Source organism: Trachymyrmex cornetzi, unplaced genomic scaffold, assembly GCF_001594075.2.
Source record: "Trachymyrmex cornetzi isolate Tcor2-1 unplaced genomic scaffold, Tcor1.1 scaffold23, whole genome shotgun sequence".
NCBI classification, from domain to species: domain Eukaryota; kingdom Metazoa; phylum Arthropoda; class Insecta; order Hymenoptera; family Formicidae; genus Trachymyrmex; species Trachymyrmex cornetzi.
This window is the reverse complement of record NW_017296956.1, coordinates 1,756,305-1,778,524: the sequence shown is the minus strand read 5'-3', so window position 1 is coordinate 1,778,524 and position 22,220 is coordinate 1,756,305. Positions and strand designations below refer to the sequence as shown.

General features: G+C 29.6%; 1 protein-coding gene across 1 annotated transcript in view; it reads left to right on the top strand.

Moving 5' to 3' along the window:
* Window positions 1-22,220, top strand: part of CtBP (C-terminal binding protein) — a 53,315-nt gene that overhangs the window by 22,907 nt on the left and 8,188 nt on the right. Inside the window, exons 2-7 of the mRNA XM_018506974.1 lie at window positions 5,041-5,536; window positions 7,800-8,087; window positions 10,730-10,918; window positions 12,955-13,044; window positions 13,695-13,854; window positions 14,968-15,145. Of these exons, the coding sequence (XP_018362476.1) occupies window positions 5,339-5,536; window positions 7,800-8,087; window positions 10,730-10,918; window positions 12,955-13,044; window positions 13,695-13,854; window positions 14,968-15,145 (1,103 nt within the window). The 5' untranslated portion in view covers window positions 5,041-5,338. The remainder of the gene's footprint in view (window positions 1-5,040; window positions 5,537-7,799; window positions 8,088-10,729; window positions 10,919-12,954; window positions 13,045-13,694; window positions 13,855-14,967; window positions 15,146-22,220) is intronic.

The following is a 22,220-nucleotide window of genomic DNA, read 5'->3' as shown; positions in this document are numbered from 1 at the left end:
TTTAAACAAAAAAAAAAATTATACTAGCCACAACTAGAACCTCTAGATTGCAGACGTTGCTATATGAATACTACGAGTGGTGGGGGAGAGTGGAGCGAATGACCTAGGAAATAGTGAGTTGCAGCGCGGCGAAAAAAGAAATTTCTTTTGCTGTCGTAGCTTGTTATTTTTGGGAAGATCTCGATTTACCGCGTTACGATTGGACACGGCCACTCACAACAGGACCGATGTCTAGGAATTTTCCACTGTTAAAGCACTGTGAGTGGGTGTCCAATTGATATCCACCCGCTATTTTCCACGCTATTCTCTCCAGTCCTTTCCCACTCGCCACCACTCACAATATTGATGTAGCAACGTCTGCAATCTAGAAACTCTGGTCACAACATTGTTCTTCGAGACAGCCATATTAGATACGTGACATCACGAGTTAATTTCTTAATCTTGTCTTTTTAAGGTTCTTTTTATGTTGCATTAATTTGTGCTATATATGCGCTTTTATATACCCAATTACACTATTAATGTAATTTAAAATTTGGAAATTTTTTAAATTAAACTTTAAATTACACAAGTTTCAGTCTTTAATATCTTTCTGCTTGCAGATAGCTACTTCCAAGTCAAACATATCGCATCTACACATTCATACATAATCTTTGGTTGGTATTCATAGTTGATTCTTATATGTTGTCTTAAGTAATGTCTTGAGACGCTAATGCGGCCCTCTAATTGATTCGTGATACCTCAGACTGAACTTAAGACGGTCTTAAATATAAGAAATGACTATGAATACCGGCCTTTGTCTTTGTCTTTACTTTCCCCTGGTTTTCCAACCTATTTAGAGGGTTATACTGGAGCAATACTGCCTCTTGAGAGAAGAACAAGTTAGTGCTTTAATTCACAGATGGAGCGATGTTCTCCTTTAAAATGCGGAAAAACCGCATATGCGAAGCACAGGTGGAATCGAACCCGGATCTATGAATCACGAGTCGACCACCCAGAGCGTGGAACTGCACGTGTCATCAACGCGTCTTAATATTGTTGTTATAATTTTGATTCCAAATATATATTAATTTATTATAAACAATATGTAGCACATAATTGATTGTTTAGTATAATAAGTAAAATAGTTTAATTATATCAGAAATATATATATAAGATTTTTATACTTAAAATAATAATGCAAAAATTACACAAAATTAAGAGAAAAGTAACTGAAAAGTAATGACTTGTTACCTTTGAAATAATTATAACGTGTTATTTTTTAGATTCGATAACTTATAACGATAATTAATTATTTTTTGAGTAAAAAGAAAACAATCGTAAATAGTTACTTTTACAAAGTAACTTTTCAATCTTGCAAATTAAATATATAAAAATAGAAGTTAAAATAATAAAATATTTTCTACCTGATATTTTGCAAAAATATAATGCATATGTTAATTGTTAATTTGAAAAAAAAATTGAAAGAAAAGTAATTATGCACAAATATATAATTCTTATTACATTGCGCATTGTATTATATGCAAAGTATGTTCGTTAGATCTTTTTTTTCCTCAGTAAGAGAGATTGATGCTCAGATTAGAGACGTTTAAGCAAATTAAAAAATTATACATATAAAATATAGCAGAGATTATAGAATACGTTAAAGTGATACATAATTCATGATATGCCACAGCGTATAAATCTAGCGTATCGTTCTCTTCAGAAGTGACACAACTTAAAAAAATTTAGTTTTAGAAAAGAGGAAAACATTTTTAATTTGACAGAAAATTATTGACTCAAATTGAATTAAATTGTATTAACACTGCAAAATTTGTAACTTATTAATTTTTAATTTATTAATATGTAAGTAAATCCTGTATTAATGATGATGCCTTCACGTAGCGTAGGATAGATAACGCGTAATTTACCGTTCAAAATGGTAAATTATTTTACGACAATAAAAAAGATATTTATATTATTATAAAAAGATATGTATATTTTTTGTTTTCCCAGTATTTGCCTGTTAAATTACATTGTATTAAATATTTGCAATTTAATTTTTAACTTATTTTATTATTTCATTTTTGTTATCTAATTTATTGTAAGTACTTTATCAGAAATTTTTTTTTACGTTCCAATATGCACTGTGTCACTGAAAATTTATAATATAATTAGAGCGCAATCTTTGTTTGCCATATTGGTTCCACCATTTTTATCGGTGTAAGTTGCAAGTTTCGTAGTGTTAATACAGTCAAAAAAATTACATTTGTTAACAAGCAAGAATCGACAAAATAACATGGTCAATGATCAGTAAAAATTTGGACATAAGTATTTAATTTTTTTGCTTATACTGCAAAGGTAGGACTTATAAAACAATTACTCAAAAATTTTTTAACTTAATTCAATGAATAATTGCTCAAAAGACGCATATAATAACGTACTTTATTAAGGTATGTACGATTAAATAAACAAAATAAGAGTACGGACTTACCGTCTTATTTTCTGGGTGTCAAAATTACTATCGAAATATGTAATTTCACTTTTTCTCATTTTTACTACTCACTGTTAACTACATTTTCAAATTATATAATTTATGGTTGTATTTGAAAAAACTATCTCTAGCCTAGAAATTTCGTTGCGGTAGCGGCTCCATTTATCGGAAAAGTGCTAAACAAAATGTGCACAATTATCCTATTTTTCTCTATTACATGATACAATATTATTATATATAGTAATTATTTATTATTATAATAATGTGCAGTATGTTATAGAAATATATAATAAAAGTATAATAGTATTTATTTGTTCAATTATAAAAATATTATAAAAATATAATTTTTATGAATCGATTTCCAATCACCAGCATTGTCTGTTTGAAAAGTTACTTCGAAAGTTATTTCTATATGTATATATTGCAATTCTCTCAATGTTTTAACCGTAACTTGGATATTTCTTTGTATTCTCCTCTCAAAAAGTTCCCAAAAAATTCTTCTAAACTTTTTGTTAAATTCTCCAAAACTATTCATATATTCATCCGAGTGTCACCCAGGTGTCATTTTATCCTCGTTATTCACTGAATATTAAAGAAAGATAATACTTAGGAAGTAGGTACTCGGGTGGGAATCTAAACGTTAAAAAAAATATCTTGGTTTAAAGAAAAAAAAAACTTCTTTTTTAGGGAATAATGCTCCCATTCAACAATAGTACTAATCGCTATTTTGTTCAATGACACTCGCGTTGATGACATAATTGGTGCACAATAACTACGGTATTTAAAAAGTCTGCGATAAACTTTACTGTTTGCGCGTTTGCACTTGATTATCTTTTTTTTACATATATTTCAATATTTGACATTAAGAACAAAAATTAAAGGAAGAGACTATTGCAGAAAGTGTGGAATTATTGTGAGCGCAACACAATGATGATTCGTTTTGAATCGTCGCTGCCATCGCTGCTGTTGCTACTACAGTACTACTACTATTACTACTACTACTTCTCCGCCCCCCCCCCCCCCGCCGCTGCTGCTGCCGAAAACGGGTTGGAAACAGATCTACTTCGTGCGCGCGCTTGATCTCTCACTCGTTCGCACTCACTCACTCACTCGAAGAAGGCGCCCTCGCTATTAACACTATCAAAAACATCAGCTCCAGCGCCTCGAGCGAACGAACGAACGAGCGAGCGCAAGCGAGCGCCGCTGTGGCGTGCCGCATTTGTGAGCCTCTTCCTCCTCTTCTCTAAGTTGGTGCTTGCGGGTTCGGTGTGTCGGTTTTCCCATTTCAATCTCGTTTTCGCGGGTCTGTCCTCGTAACGTTGCTCTTACGTTTGCGTCCCGTTATCGTTGCGCTTCTGCCTGAAATCGCAATCAAGGAAAGGTCGGACTGCCGGAGTCCGGGTTTCGTGTCGACTAGCCAGTGGACGCGCTATTAGCACTGCGCAGGTTAAGCCGGCGCATTTCAAGGTAACCTAAAAAGTCGCAAAGCGGCGGCAGCGGCAGCGGTGGTGACCGACTCAATCACGCCGCTCGAGCAAGCGACGCTTTCTTTGTATCTTTGTGTCTTTTGAGATGTGTTCGAATGTGTTCGTTTATAGATCGCGTTTGCGTTCGATTAAATAGTCGTAAAGCGTCGATGAGATCACTGATATACCAAGTAACGTTTCACCTCGTTTCGACGGACGCTATGGCCGAATCCAATGTATTTCCACGCGAGTAACATCGTCGATGTTTGTCTGGGGAATAGCATCCATCTCTACTTTTATCTATAGTTTTCTTCCTTATGAAAATAATTGATACGAGTGTGATGGAACAATATGTAGTTTGTTTCAAATTAATACATGCAAACGAGTTATGTACTTGCGTGTGAAGTATTTATCTGTGTGTATGAGATACACAAATAACATTTGCAATAAAATACAACAAATCTAGTAAATTATAGAGGTGCATTATGCATCATGATTTTGCGATATATCGAGGGAGGTGTAATACAGGTATAGTTGATATTTTTTATTGAGTATCACATGTTTTGCAAAAAGGCAGCTATTATTGATTAAAGCAAACAATTATTATTTCTATAAAAGGGTAGTGATTAGTAATATAATATAATTTCATAATTGTATTTCAATAATATACATATATAAATGTATATTGTTAAATAAAATATGAAAATTATAAATAACTATAAAACTATTATTTAAAAATAAATGAAAGAAAGAGAGACATGATTGAAGAAAATTGGTTGATGCTGATAGGACTTGAATAGTTCGTCAAACTAGTATGCATACTTAAAATGAAATAGATATATTTGAAGTTTGGCGAAAGCCAAGTTTAGTGCAGTCTCGTATAGCTATAGAGAATAAAACTAAAAAAGTCAATCGAGAACGAACAAAATATTATAATTTGATCTTAAAGTTATTTATCTATAAGTTATGTTTATGAGAGAAACTTATCAAATGTGAATTACAATTAATTTATAATTTTATAAATGTGATATGTTCTGACAAGAAAGGATATATCTATTTTATATTTCTTTGGTTAACTAATGTTTTTCTTTTTATACATTTTAGGAGACGGTGCTTACTGAGTCGTGATGTATTGGAGATTCAACAGTTTTTGCCCGAAGATCAACCGAAAGTTAGTGTTGCAAAAGCAGTTAGTGTGACAAAGCGTAAAGAACAACGAGAGTGCTAAAACGTTGTACTAGTTGGACTAGAAGAGACACCTCTATTGCGAGTGTCTTATCGAGATAGTTTTTGTCATCTACTATTGTTGGAGCAGAAGGGAGAGGGAAGTAATTTTTCTTTGTAGTGACACTGAGAGCGCACAGTGCAAACAATAAAAATAGGGGGGGCGGTCTGCTGACCGATGGACAAACGGAAGATGATGCCCAAACGCCCTCGTATGGAGACTTTGAGGGGTCCAATCGCCAACGGACCGATCCAAACGCGACCACTGGTTGCACTTCTTGATGGCCGTGATTGTTCTATTGAAATGCCCATCCTCAAAGACGTCGCAACTGTTGCCTTCTGCGATGCACAGTCCACTTCAGAAATACACGAAAAGGTATTTAGAACATTGTAATAAAATAAAAAATTACTATTATAGGAAAAATATATTTAAAAATATTAAACTATATATAAAACAATTATACAGGGTATTCTATAATTCTAATTAATATTTCTGTCAGAGAAAGAGAATGAAAGTTTGATTAAGTTTCTTCTCCAATTTTGGTTCAGACCATTATTTACTGAGTTATTCATGATTAAAGTTGATCAATCAAATTCCGCCCAGCTGGAATATGCAGGAACGCAGCATGCTATGGAGCTCTTCGCTCTTACTATACATTCTCCCGATTAAAATTTCATAATTTTCATATTAATTAATAAATTAACGACTAAATCAATAAATGAATAAATTATTTATTTATCCACGCATTTATTGATTTATTTATTAATATGAAAAATTAAATAAAATTTAATTTTAATCGGGAGAATGTACAATAAGAACGAGGAGTTCCATAGCATGCTTCACTCCTGCATACTCCAGCTGGGCGGAATTTAATTGATCAACTTTAATAGTTAATAACTCGGTAAATAATAGTTTGAGCCAAAATTGGAAAAGGAACTTTTAGTTCTAAATTTTATTCTCTTTCACTCCCAGAAATATTAGTTAAAGGTTGTGAGACACTCTGTATATAAATTTGAATACGGCAAAATATTTTACAGTATTAAGGAATATAACACATTTTTTGGTATCATATTAATAGAGTTACACAAGATAGAATATTGAAGTATTAAAACAAAAAATTAATAACAAAAAAGTTAAAAAAGAAGCACACAGTCAGTATGCCGGTTGTTCGTTGCGATGTCATATACTTAAAATAATCATTACAAATTGAAATTCATATGTAACATTGAAATTAATAATTAATATTGAAATATTTCTATTAGAATGTTAAAATATTAAAATTAAAATATCTGAGATAGAAAAATATAGTGGTATAAATAATAAATCTTAAGTTAAATTATTTAAAGAAATGATTGTTTACAACAAATTGGTACAAAATATCTTATAGAACAATTTAAAAAAAAAAAATGATTTATAAAATTTTTATATTTATCTTGATATTTTGCACTTCTAATTTTTATGTTGTATCTCTGATGTAGAATATATAGGGTGCCTCACAACTACCAAATTTCCTCTTAAGGACATATTTTTGAGGTAATTTTGAGATGAAAATTCTAATACGAAAATGTCGAGGCTACAATAATTTTTGGAATTATAAGCTAACTTTAAATGCTTATAAGTAGAAAACCATTTTACTTTTAGAGCCTCTATTATTATTTCTGGATTCTTTTGAACGTTCTAAGACGAAAATCCTAATACGAAAATATCGAGGCTATAATAGTTTTCGAATTACACACTATCTTCAACTGATTATAATTAAAAAACTATTGTAGCCTCGATATTTTTGTATTAGGATTTTCGTCTCAAAATTATCTCAAGAATATGTCCTTAAGAGGAAATTCGGTAGGTGTGAGACACCCTGTATATTTATGCATATATTTGATACATGTAAGAGAAAACATTTGATGAACAATACTAGCCAAGTGTACTCTTTTTGTTGAAGTAAGTATATTTTTACGTATAAAATGTTTTAATATCACATTTTGAAATATTTTAATTTTTTTAATCATTGTTAATTTAACGTGTAAAATATTCATATGTATAATTTTAAAATTAAGTAAAAAATTCAACGATATTGTTCCAACAATAGTGCATTTGTCTCATATTTGTTTTCGCCCTTTTTCATAATACTTTTTTAAGTAGTTATTTTTTGTTTTAATTAAAAAAAAATTATACATAAATATATACTTTTTAGGATTAATAATTAATATTGAATAATACATGATTTTAATAATTAATGTATTAATAATTTAATTTTTATATTAAATTGATTTCTAAATTATTTTCAATATTCTCTTAATTCTTAAACGCCTGAATTAATTTAAATTGAACTTTTTTATTTAGTATTTTAAATTTATTAATTTTTATTCATATGTGGTTATATTTGCTTGGTTATATCTAAAATATATATTTAACATATAATATATTTTTATTTTATAACTCATTTAGTGTTACATTTAGTGTAAATATTATTTAGCGTCTATTTTATATGTAATGTTTTTTCTAGAATTATATATATATTTTTTCTTATCTATATTTGGTATTTTCTATTTAATATCTTATTTTCTGAAATTATTATTTATATATAACTATTAAAACAACATGTTTGGAAATAAATATAATATAATGATATTCGCAGGTATTAAATGAAGCAGTGGGTGCACTGATGTGGCATACGATAATTCTGACGAAAGAAGATTTGGAGAAGTTTAAGACGCTTCGAATTATTGTTCGAATTGGTTCCGGTGTAGACAACATCGACGTCAAAGCAGCTGGTGAGCTTGGCATTGCAGTATGTAATGTGCCTGGCTATGGAGTTGAAGAAGTGGCTGATACTACCCTTTGCCTCATCTTAAATCTTTATCGGCGCACTTATTGGCTTGCCAATATGGTGCGCGACGGCAAAAAATTCACAGGACCAGAACAGGTAAATCTTGTTTTCAAGAATATTATGTTATTATATGTATGTATATTAAAAATTAGATTAGAAAAGCTATTGTACAAGGTGTTTCATTTTAATCTATCACTCATTTTATCTTTGCAGAGTAAAGTTTAGTCAAACATATGTTGGAACAAAAGTTGTATAACCTTTTTAAGTTGATTTTACCATTATTTGTTCCACAGGGAACAAATAATGGTAAAATCAATTTAAGAAAATTAATTTTTTATGGGTATATGAAAGTTATGAATATTTGTTTAATTGACATTGTATAATTTTCTTATATAATATGATTTCTTTATTATTCTGCATATAAAAGTATTAAGATAGAGCTATTGAAAAATCAATAATTTGTAAACAAGAATCTTACTGGACCGTACGTTATTGGTTGTGTTTTTAATAATTTATAAAATATTTTCTGGCATATTTTGACACATTTATAAAATATTTTCTGGCACATTTTGATAAAATATGAAATATTTCGTGAACTATTTATTTTTTAATAATTATACTTTAATATTTTTATTCACAAAGTAATGAAACGAATCAATTGGTAGAAAAAATATTAGTATAAAGAATATATAGTTGCTTTTAAAAGATGCAGTTGCATATTGGAAATTGCATAATTTTTTTAAAAACTATTTTTTTTGTACCAATTGATTTATCTCATTATTCTGTGCATCGAAGTGTCAGGGTGCATTTATCAAAAAATTAATAATTTTAGATATTTTATTTAAAAATGTATCAAAATAAAGTATTTTGTTAACTGTTGATTTTTCAATATTTTTACCTTAATATTGTTATATGCAAAATAATTGGTGGAATTATGTTATGTAAAAATTATACAATTTTATATTTAAAAAAATGACTATGATTTTCACATGACCATGAAAGTCGATTTTTCCAAAATTAATTTTACCATTATTTATACCTTGTTAGATTAAACAACTTTTGTCTAAACGTATTATTGATTTGATTTTATCTTGTAGAGATAAAATACTTCTGTTAAGCTAGCAGATCAAACGAGCAAATTCAAAAAAAGACCTATTAAACTATTTAGTGCAGATATAATTAGTACTGATTTTGTGCTAATTTGTGCTACAAAACATAATTTTGTACCATATGCCATTTAGAAGAAACTTGTAGTCCTATTAACTTAATATGAAGCTAACAGGATTATAAGGGGAAAAAAAAGAAAAAATAGCAGATATGATTAATATCGATTTTGTACTAATTTGGGATATATTTCCAAATAATCTTTCCCGACTCACCTGAAATTTTACACATAAATTCGATGTGAGGAATAAAGTACTCGTTATCTCAACTTCGGAAAATGAAAAAATTTTTTAAATATAAATCACTTATACAAGGTATCTTCGTATAAGTGGTCACCCCTTTTTATCTTGTAAACTAATAGCGAATTCGATTGGACGTACTAATGCGTATTAGTGCATATTAAAGCTATTGTACACTGATTTAATCTGTATAAAAGTGAAATACAAATATTTTGAATTATAAAATACAGATTTTACTTAACAACACAAGAAAATGTATTGAAGATTTCATGATTTAATCCGGTTTTATATTTATACTAAACACATTTTTTATTTGTGTACGATTTTAATGCGCACTGAGTGCATCTACTAGAATTTGCTATAACAGAACTTCTAATTAAACTTTATTGTAAACATAGTAATCACTTAGAAAAATTATCTATTTATATTAGAGAACGGAGAGATATGTATAGTTTTTGCACGATAAAGTAAATATTTCGATATAAGTTGTTGCATCCGTTTTAATAACAATGATGTATGATATGTGATATTTATATCATATATAATGATATATGATATAAAAATATTTTACAAATTATACAAGTTATTTTAGTTTAAAATTTTGCGGGCGACACTATCTCTTTAGTTTCGGCTCTGCGATGTGACCAACTCCTAAATCTCACATGGACGATTGATGTGTAAACAACCTGTGTGTAAACATGTCATCTGATCAATGCGAGAGTCGGAAGTTGGCCATACTGTAAGGTGGAAACTGAAAAGGTAGTTGTCGCAAAAGTTTAAACCGAAAAAACTTTTATAATTTATAGAATAATTTTGTTATATGATACATCATTGTACTCGTTAGAACGCTACAACTTTTATTATATCGAAACATTTATTTTATTATTCAAAATTATATGTACTTGTCCAGTTTTTAACATCAAGTGATTACTGTGCTTACAATAGTTATAATATACAAAATTCAATTTTCTCCAATCAAAATCAGTAATAAGAGGGAGACACACACACACACACACACACACACATCACACACACACACACACACACACACACACACACACACACACACACACACACACACACACATTCTAAACTTTAAAATATCCAAAAAAGCCAATTTATTAACAAAAAATTAATAAAAAGTTACTGTTTATGTGATAGAAATAATATACTCCTCCGTTCTCCAATTTTGGCTATGCTCATGCTATTAAATATACTGCTATCATTATATCTCTATTATATTGTTAGAAATACATTAATATTGTTTAAAATAATTTTGTAATTTTCTATATGATCTAAATTTTTCCGCGCATTTCGTTGGCGCGTGTATTTTAGGTGAGAGAAGCGGCGACTGGTTGTGCAAGGATACGAGGCGACACACTGGGTATTGTCGGCCTCGGTAGGATTGGTTCCGCAGTTGCGTTGCGTGCCAAAGCTTTTGGCTTCACCGTCATCTTTTACGATCCTTATCTGCCGGATGGTATCGAGAAATCATTAGGTCTCACCAGGGTTTATACATTACAGGTTTGCAGCTGCACTTGTATAACAAAATAAAGCTATACACTATCGCTCAAAAGTGTTTGTCTATCTTGATTTCTGTACGAATCTCTTTTATATAATTCCGTTCTAATTATACTACATTCTCTTACATATCACTTCCTTGTTTCGAAAGTGACACAACTCAAAAAGTATAATTTGCGAGTTATTAACATGAATGAATTAAGTAAGCATTAGTCATTAAAAGTTAATTAAATTCATAAAAAAATTATTAAAATCATCACAATTAAAAAAGAGTTCATTTTTTATAAAGAATTGTGGAACACAAAAATGACAAAAAATGACATTTGATCGTGTTGAAAATATTTATTTTTTCCCGATATTATTTGATTGCGAAAAATGTTACTAAGACTTAGGTGGTTTAACGATGATGATGTTCGCACGGAATGCAAAAGATCCGAGTTTGATACCTGTCCGAGGTAATATTTTTCGCAAATAAATTATTTACAAATTTTATATTAAGATTCTTTTAAGATGCCTATGAGCATCGAAATTATTAAATTGTGATATTACTATTCCGGCTTCACAGTTTAAGACTGTGTTAGACTGCCAAATAATAAGTGCATAGCTTGAACTGGAAATTGTATAACTTCACAAAAGAAATATGATTAGACACGAAGACCCATCTTGATCGAATATGGCCTTTTTCACTTATGCATGATTACTTGATTGGTTAATAATTTTTTGTCAAGTTAAAAAATAGGTCTTTTATGGGAAGCTCAATTTTTTGAATTATGTCATTTTTTAAATAAAGGAGCAATATATATAAAGTAAAATTTTGAGCTAAACATTATTATTATATATATATTAGGCCTAACTAATCTTTCCTAATTTAGAAAATTAGGAAAGAAGAATTATCGAAATTCTTTGTTTAATTAAGAAAGATAGGATGAGCAAATATTTGTGAGTGATAGTATAAATTAATTCTAGACATTGCTAATATTTTATCCACTTGGAAATATTATTTCCTTGATATAATGTGAGTCAAAATTTGTTAAAGGATTTAAGAGCATTGTATAGATTCTGCTTATTATTTATTTTATGTATATGGTCTATAAATTTCATATTATTGAGAAAATCAATATAACTATTGCGTTCATTTAGAAATATAAATTTATAAAAATGTTGTGAATATGATATGACAAGATATAAATTTCTTATTTTTGAATAAAGCATAAATTCTTTAAATATTTGAACAATGATTTGTAACAATTGATTTGGATATTATTCAGAAACCAATTTAGATATATATTATGTAAATATGAAACATTTTTAATGTATTTTAAACTAAATTATAAACTTCATTATGATGTACATCGTATTTGTCAAGCTCTGTCTAATATTTTAGGAATTGATTTTTGAAATCACTTGTAAAGAAAAATTTACATGAACATATAATAATCTTGAAGGTTTGTTTCAGAGAGATACATAGTGTAAAAAATGCCATGGAATGATCATTTTTTCTTAAATAGCTTTTAATTGAAAAAAAAATGTGTACTAATAATTAAAAAAATATCTCTTGTAAGAATATATTGTAATAAAATAAAAAATGTGTGAAACAATTTGATTTGACGTACAATTTTGGGATGGTGAATATACTATTTAAATTCTGTTTCTGTGTTGAGATATATTATAAAACGGCAACTATAGATAAAAAAGAAAAGGTAATAGCTATTTACGAGTTGAGTTTGAAAAAGAATGTTTCTTATTTAAGCACTATTAAATAACAATTTTATAAAATTTTCAATTTTTAATATTTATTCTATATATATCTCTGAAATAAGCTTTTCGAGATTATACGTTTATATAAGATTTTCTTCAGAAAAAATTATCTCTAGTTTAAAAATAACGAATCATTCTTACGAAATACTCTGTGTACAACATTATAAAGTACAATATTTTATAAAAATTTCTGAATTGTATATAAATTATATTTAAATTTCTCTCTCTCTTAATAACTTTAATTTATTTTTTAATTGATATTATTTTTTATTATGTTCCAGGATTTGCTGTTCCAATCAGATTGTGTATCTTTGCACTGTACTTTGAATGAACACAATCATCATTTAATAAACGAATATACTATTAAACAGGTATTAAAAATTATAAACATTTGTAAACATTTTGTTTATTATATAGCATAGAGGTGTTATTTAATTGTATTAATTTAATTATTTTACAAAAAATTAATTTTGGTTATACATAAGAGTCTTTTTAAATGATTATTTTTTATTTATTCTTGTTTTATTACTTATATTGAAATGCATAGATATATTTATTAAAAAAATGTTACATTTCAATTTCTTTATACTATGAATTTTGTGAAACTATCGTGTGTGTGTGTGTGTGTGTGTGTGTGTGCGTGCGTGCGTGTGTGTTCATAAATAAAATTAAAAATTTTTATTTTATTTAAATTATAATAAAAAAAGATGAATATATAATTATGTAATTATAATTTTTTAATTGCAATAGTACATAACATTTATAATTATCAATGTAATGTGTAATTACAAAAAATTGCATTGTCTTTGTTTTAGATGAGACCAGGAGCATTTTTAGTCAATACAGCATCGTGCGTGTGTTTTCATAAATAAAATTAAAAATTTTTATTTTATTTAAATTATAATAAAAAAAGATGAATATATAATTATGTAATTATAATTTTTTAATTGCAATAGTACATAACATTTATAATTATCAATGTAATGTGTAATTACAAAAAATTGCATTGTCTTTGTTTTAGATGAGACCAGGAGCATTTTTAGTCAATACAGCACGAGGTGGTTTGGTGGATGACGACGCGCTGGCCGCGGCGCTCAAACAGGGTAGAATTCGCGCGGCAGCGCTAGACGTCCATGAAAATGAGCCATACAACGTCTTTCAGGGTCAGTCTGCGAATCAGTGTGAGTCTTATCTGTCTCCGCGCCTAACCCTGTCTCGACTGATTATCTTTAACCTTCCTAAATTCCTTCCATAATAAAACGAAAAAAACGACATACACTGATGGAAATTCAGACATTCACATCAATTTTCTTGATAGGTCTTATATGACATTATAAAACAATTGTATTATATTTTTTAAATATATTTTAGGGTACTTGTGTACACATACTTATAAATTGCAAAAGCTTTATAAATAATTGTTAATTTTATATTTTAAAATGTATTATCTTTATTTTGTAGAACATTAGTAGTATAATCGATTAATTTCACAACTCGGAGAATAAGACAGTAGGCTCATGCTATAGTATATCTTGCATTCTTGCCAGCTCCGATATGTTCCTTGAACGAATTTTTTAAATTTATCGATTATACTATCAATGTTTTATAAAATAAATACATTTTGCCATATAAAATTAAAAATAATTTATAAAATTTTTACAATTGGTGTTAGTATGTACAGGTACCCTAAATATATAAAAAAAAAATAATACAATCGCTGTTTTATATCTTAATTTTTTACATGACCATTCGATAAAATAAAAATTTATGCGAGTGTCTAAACTTCCATAAGCGGCAGTGCAAATCTTTTTAAATAGAGAAACAACGAAGATGTATATTTTACGGTGAAAATAATTTTGTAACATTTCTATATAAAACATTTCTGTTTTATATTATTATATGTAGGGTGCGTCACACAATTGGAATATTTTCTAGTACTTGCTCCATTAAAGAAAGAAAGAAAGGCAAAAATTAAATGGTATAATAATAATGTTTTTCCATTAACTTATATTTTTTGTAAGTTAAATTTACGATGGACTGAAAAATGCGATTACCTTTTTTTTCTGTAATTGAATCCTACCTTTTTTTTTGCATAGAATCATACATTTTCTTAAATAGATTCTTCTGAACATTCTATATATTATATAAAAGTATTAGAGTAAGATGCTCGAAAATGAAATATTCATTTTAATTCATTTTCACTGTGTCATATATATTTTCTGAAGAATCGTTCTATATTGTTAAATTCAGACATATTTCTCTGATTTTCTTGATCGTCGATGTATATTGTATAGGTCCATTGAAAGAAGCACCCAATCTTTTGTGCACTCCACATGCCGCCTTCTACAGCGACGCGAGTTGCACCGAATTACGTGAGATGGCAGCGAGTGAGATACGACGGGCGATCGTCGGACGCATACCCGACTGCTTACGCAACTGCGTGAATAAGGAATATTTTCTTTCCTCGACCGGGTAAGCGCCCTCTCTCAGCCAGACTTTGCCTGTCTCCCTCTGTCTCTCGATTTAAGAATAATAAAGTCTCTTACAATTTGTTGAATGAAAAGAAAAAGTGTAGACAGATATTTTTATATACATACATATATACATACATACATACATACATATATACTTACGTGTATGTGTATATACATATATATATTATATGTATTGCATACATATATGTGATATATATTATTTATATATAAATATATATACATACACAGTTACATATGGACGCATATATATTATATTTACATTCCTCTCTCTTCTTTTTTCTTTGATTGCATACCACCGGGGGAAAAGGGATACAGTGTCTGTCACGAAATTGATCAAATTCATGCAAAAAATTGTCTATAAATATATATCATATTTTAGAAATGTTATTTGTACCTTTCTGAGATACTATAAGCTTGAATGTGCTAAAAATGTATCATTTATATTTTTTCTGATAACGCGAGCTATGAAAATTTGTTTTTATACATGTGCCTGCTCTCTTCTCCCTCCTTCTTATTATATTAAGGCTCCTGGCCCCTCGCTACAATGCTATGTTAAGTTATGATGTTAGAAAAATGATATAAATTTCGTTTCTCGCACATTATACAACGTGTTACATAACATTACAAACTGAAGAAGCATGTTTCTGATGTAAATTGAAATAAAGAATAAACATGGGTCTAGTTTGAAATGATTATCTATCTTGCTTGGTTATCACCGGATCTCACACCTTCAGATTTTTATCTGTGGAGCTATGAACAGTTTAATGTAGAAAGGTTAATATTCGAGTTGAATTAATGCAGTGTATTAATAGGTTTGTTGCGTCGCATGCTCCAATATGCTTCAACATGCTTCTATCATAGCTACTTACTTCAACGTGCTCGTTGGAATAAATAGGAGCTATGATAAGAGCATATCAGAGCATATTGGAGCATGCGACGCGAACAAACCTAATGATGCATGTGAAAAAATAAAGAACAATCTTAATATTCTTTATGATGCGATTACTCAATCCAATTTAGTTCCATCATATATATCGTTCCATATACCTATAGGTATATGGCGAATCAAAAAGTAAGATCAATGTTCTCATTACGTATGCAAGCAGAGTTACGGCAGATTCATAAATGGGGTTTGGAGGAGCGTGTGACCTTTAGTTACAAGTGGCTAATATAGTCGAGAATCTTCTGAACTTACATTAGTTACATAGCACTTTTAAATATGTAAACATGTCTGCTTAATTGTTTGAATGCTTTGAGCAGCGAAGTATGATTAGATTTTTATGAGCTGAGGGTGTGCAAATCCGTTCAAATTCGTCGTAGGATAATTGTGCAATATATTTATTTTACTTCGCGAAGAGAAATGTATGAGTCAAAACATGTGTACATGTGAGTCGAAAAATTTTTAATCGATAGAACAAATGTATTTGATGAATCTCGCTCTGGTCACGTGTCCACATCTCGTACACAGGATCATGTGGATCGCATCAATGTCCTCATTAAACAAAATTACCAGGTTACTCTTTCTAAGATCGCTGAAAAAAAAAAACATTAGCTATGGTTCTGCATTCTCATTCAAAGAAGCAGTGCGTTCGTAGCTGCAAAAACCACCTAAAATGTTCTTCTCTGTAGGGATCGTGAAGCATGTAGACACAGATACGTGATATCTGGAGACACGATAGTGTCTCGGCGCTAAGCATGACGTGAGACACTGTGTGTTAATCGGCAGAAGAGTTATGTTGAAAAATAAAATAATATTTATCTGTTGATGTATTCCGAACTGGGTTAGTTTAGCTTACTTTTTTCTGGATGTTGACAGCTCCCGTAAACCGAGAGATGTTCTGAACCCATCGGCTGTTATAACTCATAATCAGTAAGGGTGCGTTTAGGTTAGAAGCGTCAAACAGCAAGCAGCGAACCTATCATATAAATAGTTTTTACATCACTACCCTATAAAAAATATTTATATGATTGGTTTACTGCTCGCTGCTTGACGCTTCTAGTCTGAATGTACCCTTAATAGAGTCAGTAACTTGCATTTGACAAGCTTGCTTTTTTTTTTTTATAAATATATAATATGAAAAATGTAATTAAATAGAAATAAAGCGATGATACTCAAGATAGTCTTTACAAGTTCTAGTTCAAGTGAGAGTTATGATGAAGATACAGAATTTTCTTGATGAAAATAAATGTTAAAAAATATTAAAAGTAAATTCACATTTACTACATTTTTGTTATCCCTTTCTTTATTTTTCGACATTTGTCTCATGTTTAACAACATTTGTCTCATGTCTATAGACAATAGTTGAACAATTTGTAAGTTATAGCGTAACGGGTTCGGAACACTTCGGTTTAGTTACGAGGCTTTCAACATATAGAAAAGAAAACTAAACTAATCCAGTTCAAAATACACCCTGTATACCTCTTAGTTTAATATATAACATTGAAATTACTTTTTGATTCTCCCTCGTGTGTACATAAGAGGAAAAGTCCCTATTATGAGATAGCAAGTTCATTTTGTGTAAATACTGGCAGTGTATGGGCAGAATAAAAAAAAATAATAGGTCATTTTAAAGAGAATTTAATAAGCTTTAAGATACTGTTATGTAAAATTTAATTTAAATACTATTTTTTCTGGAAAAATTAAAGAAATGTAAAAGTGAGCTAATCGCAAAGTCAAAAAATTGTGCTCATAATATGAGATATCCCGAAAAATCTAATAAGGCAAAAAAGTACATCAGGTTTACAATTAAAAACTTTATTTAATGTTTTTAAAATGCAAATAAACACAACTAATATGTGCGCAAAATGAGCATGCGATACATTATATCCAGGACTCGTCTTCAGATAGTTGGAACCAAGCATCGCAGAAATAGGCATTCGATGCTCATTTTGGTTATCCTTTTTATTACAGTACAATAACATTCATACTTCAGCAACTATTGTCACTCGAACATAGTAGCATAGGTTATTTTGTATTAGAAGTACCCGAGTATCTCATATTACGAGTTCCACGCCTTACAGTTTTACGATCAAATCAACTTCTATAATAAAGCAATTCACCATACCCCGTATTTTTGTATTTATTAATACGATCTTACTCTATTACTACATGAAGAATTTATGTTAAATATTTACTTATTAAATAATAAACAAAGTTTAAAGACTCATCTCAATGAAACTTGAAGAATTCAAATCTAAAATCTTTTTTTACAACGGCTACAGGCACGATCTAATAATGCATTTTCCACTAAATAGTTTTCAACCTAAGAGCAATAAATTCATGGTGGAATCAACAGATAGAATTTATTAGTTTAGCAGAAACGTCGCTATCTCATATTATGCGCCTATCTCATAATAGGGGGCTTTCCTCTACAGGGTGTCACAAAAAGGTCGAGATACTGGACTATCTTGGAAAGATAATGTTTTCGGAAAAAATTGTTTTTGAAAACGTTAAACGAACGACGTTTTCGTTTAAAAATTATAGGATACCTATAATTAGACTCATGTTTATAGAACAATTTCTACTTCAACTTATTTATTAGAAACATATTGCTTTAGTTTGTACAGTACATCATGTAACATCTTTTATATTAAAATAAATTAGTTTTTTTTCTATTTTGCAATCAATAGCTATATATCTTTGACTATCATAAAGTTCATGTTCACTGTAGATATAGGATATGTTTAGATATTCTTAGATTCATGATACAGACAATTAAGAAAAGTTTGTATCAATTTTTTTCATCTATCAATTTATATTCCCAAATACAAATACAAAAAAAACTAATTTACTTTGATTATTATGTTGATATATACATACGTGCGCACGCGTGTATATAACGTGTGTGCATGCACACGTTCACATGTGTGGTCAGTGGATGGATGTGCGTGAATGTATTTATGGATTAATGGATGAGTGTAAGTGTGAATATGTATCTGGATCCATAGATAGGTACACCTATGTGTGTGTACACATCAATTGAATGAAGTGGAATGAATGTGAATTTGTGTGGATGTGCGTGTGTGCGTTTGTATGTATACGTTTTTGCATAGGAGAAAAGTTTGTATAAAGTCGCGTATACACCTAGCGAACGAACGAACGCGAATGTTCGGACATTCGTGTTTGTATTTGTAACTAGTTTATTATTTTTTTATTGCACCGAATAGTAAGCATTTGAGCAGATTCGATGTTCGTTGCACATAGCAATTAAATTTGTTCGACTTTTATATAATAAATAAAACACTAACTTTTGCGTTCGCTGTTCGTTTAATGTTCATTTGCTAGGTGTATACACGCTTTAGTTGTCTTCTGATATTCTAATCTTCCTGAATTTCAATAAAATAGTACAAGTTCTATGGAAAAGTATATAAGTTGGGTATATTATATATGTAATACATATATGTAATATTACATATACATATGTAATATTAAATATATGTTTATTATACAATGTAATTACATATATGTAATATTACTCGTAAAATTCAATATTTTATATTGAGTTAAAAGCATTATAATAAGATTGACTGAAGAGAGCGAAAATTTTTCTACTTATCTAATATTTTACGAATTATTATTAAGCTGGGTATATATCTACGAACGAACATCGAACGCGAACGTTTGGATATTCGCGTTCGTGTTTGCAGGTCATTCATTCTTTCTTTCTGTAGTCGAATAAGTATCGAACACGAAAATTCGATCATATTTGATATAATTCGGTATCCGCATATAGTAATTTGAGGCTGTGTGACATTTGAACGTAAAAAAAAGTAATTAGCTAGCTAATATTTAGAGACAATTCATTTCTTAATTTATAGGTGTTTTTTTTTATACCTTACAACATACAATTTGGTTAAGGGCAGGGTTAGGTTGCTCTGGAAATAGTTGTTCGTTTAAGAAACGAACAGCGGATGTTGCTTACATCCTTTGCACGTCCACATCGCGCACGAATGGTGCACGAACTGTTTTGATGATCGCCTCATTCACTTAGACGTATATATCTGTTGAATGATACACAATGAACATTCGAATTCGCTGTTTATTCGGTGTTCGTTCGTAAGTGTATACCCAGCTTTATTGTTTAGGCACGCCCGCGTGTGCACGCACACACATATCGCTCCCTTAAAAAGTGGCATAACTTAAAAACATAGTCCTTGAGTTATTACTACGAATGACTAGTAGACATTGTCAAGTGAACTAATTTAATTTTCTGAAAATCTTCAAAATCATAATTTAAAAGTATAATTTAAAATGGGTAATTAAAAAATATTTCACAACTTCAAAAGAATGGATTTTTAAAAGCTGTGAAATAAAAATGATAAAAATGACACTTGATCATGTTATAAACATATTCTTTTCGCGGTATTGTTAATCACAAATTTTTTGTCAAGTTGAAAAATAATCTTTCTTTTTTTCTGGAAAACTTAAATTTTTTGTTGTATTATGTTTGAAGTAAGGAAGTAATATACATACAGGATGATGTTCCGTCATGAAGCTGACGATTTTTGTCAGCGTGTTTGGATGGTTATTTTAAGCAAAAGAATTCACATATACCATGGATCGATTTGGCTTCATTCCCAAGATATAAGCACTTTGTTAAACAAAGCTCCATAATGAAAGCTGTTCGATTTCCATGTAATAATCACTTAATTTACTGATGAAATCACATTGCAATTACAGTCACAACATTAACACTCTAAAATGTCAGTAAAATGTCGTCTCGTTCACAGTATATTTACAACACCGTAATGAACAATTTAAACACTATCTATAAAAGGGAGAATATTCTACTAAGTGTGATATTCTACTAAATGGCAGTGTATTGATTATAATGATGAATCGAATGATTATTACATGGCAATCGAAGAGCTTTCATCTTATACAATAAAATACTCATATCTTATAGGAATGAAGCTGAATCTCTCGATTCATGCCGTACATGAACTGCTGCTTAAAATGATCATCTAAATATACTGGTAAAGTTTATTTTGTTTATGAAAATATTATGTATATCTAAGTATATTGTTATATAATTTTGAAAAAGGAATGACATAAATTGACAATTAAAATTAAAATTGCTAATAATGATTTTATTATTATTATTATAAAACTATATGAAATTATAATACCATGAAAAATTTGTAAATAAAATTTTTATTAAAAGAAAGAAGGATATAAAATAATTTTAAAAAAGTTTTATTTATTCGAAAATTATGATTTTTATCTGATCAAAGTTTATATAAAATAATAAAAATTAAAAAAAAATGATAAAAGGAATTAAGAAAAATAATGGGAATAATAAAATAAGAAATTTTTCTATAGAATATAGAAAAAATTTGTTTTTTGTAATAAGAATTATATAAAAATTAATAAACAAAGAAATAAGCTTTGAAACGTTTAGGAAGATAATCCAAAATGGTGATAGTAATAAAAAGGAGCCAGGAGTCTTAAATAAAATTATAATGGAAAACATTCTTAAAATATTACTGGATCAATTTCGTGATGAGTAACACTGTATCTCTGGTAATTTTTGCAGAAACGGCTTTTCGAGCAGATGTTAACTTCTCTTCTCTTCCGAGTGAAAGTCTGAAAGCGATCGTGAAAGTCGAGCGTGACAAAATCTATCGATGCGTGTGTGTATAGAGTGTAAAGACTAAGCGCTTAGAGACGAGACTTACATAGAAAACGAACGAAAAAAAGAGAGACAAAGAAAAAGATAATTCCGTTCTTGGGAATCTTGATGACCTGTGTGTGTTCTCACGTTCCTGTTTTTCATTGGCGAGGAACGATTGCTACTCTACCTAGAGCACACCTAGAAACGCCACCTAGTAATGAAATCACACACAGAGTCACAGAAAAAGAAAATTGGAAGCTACTCTACACACTACAATAAAAGCTACTCTACTAAATAAGTATCGAAAAAAGTGGCGCGCGAAATTTTCGAGGTCTCGCCCATGATGTTGTTTTTCGCTTTCTCTTTTCTTCAGCAGTTACCCTGAGGGCATCAACGGCGGATACTATGCTGGGGCGCTGCCGGTACAACAGACGGCGC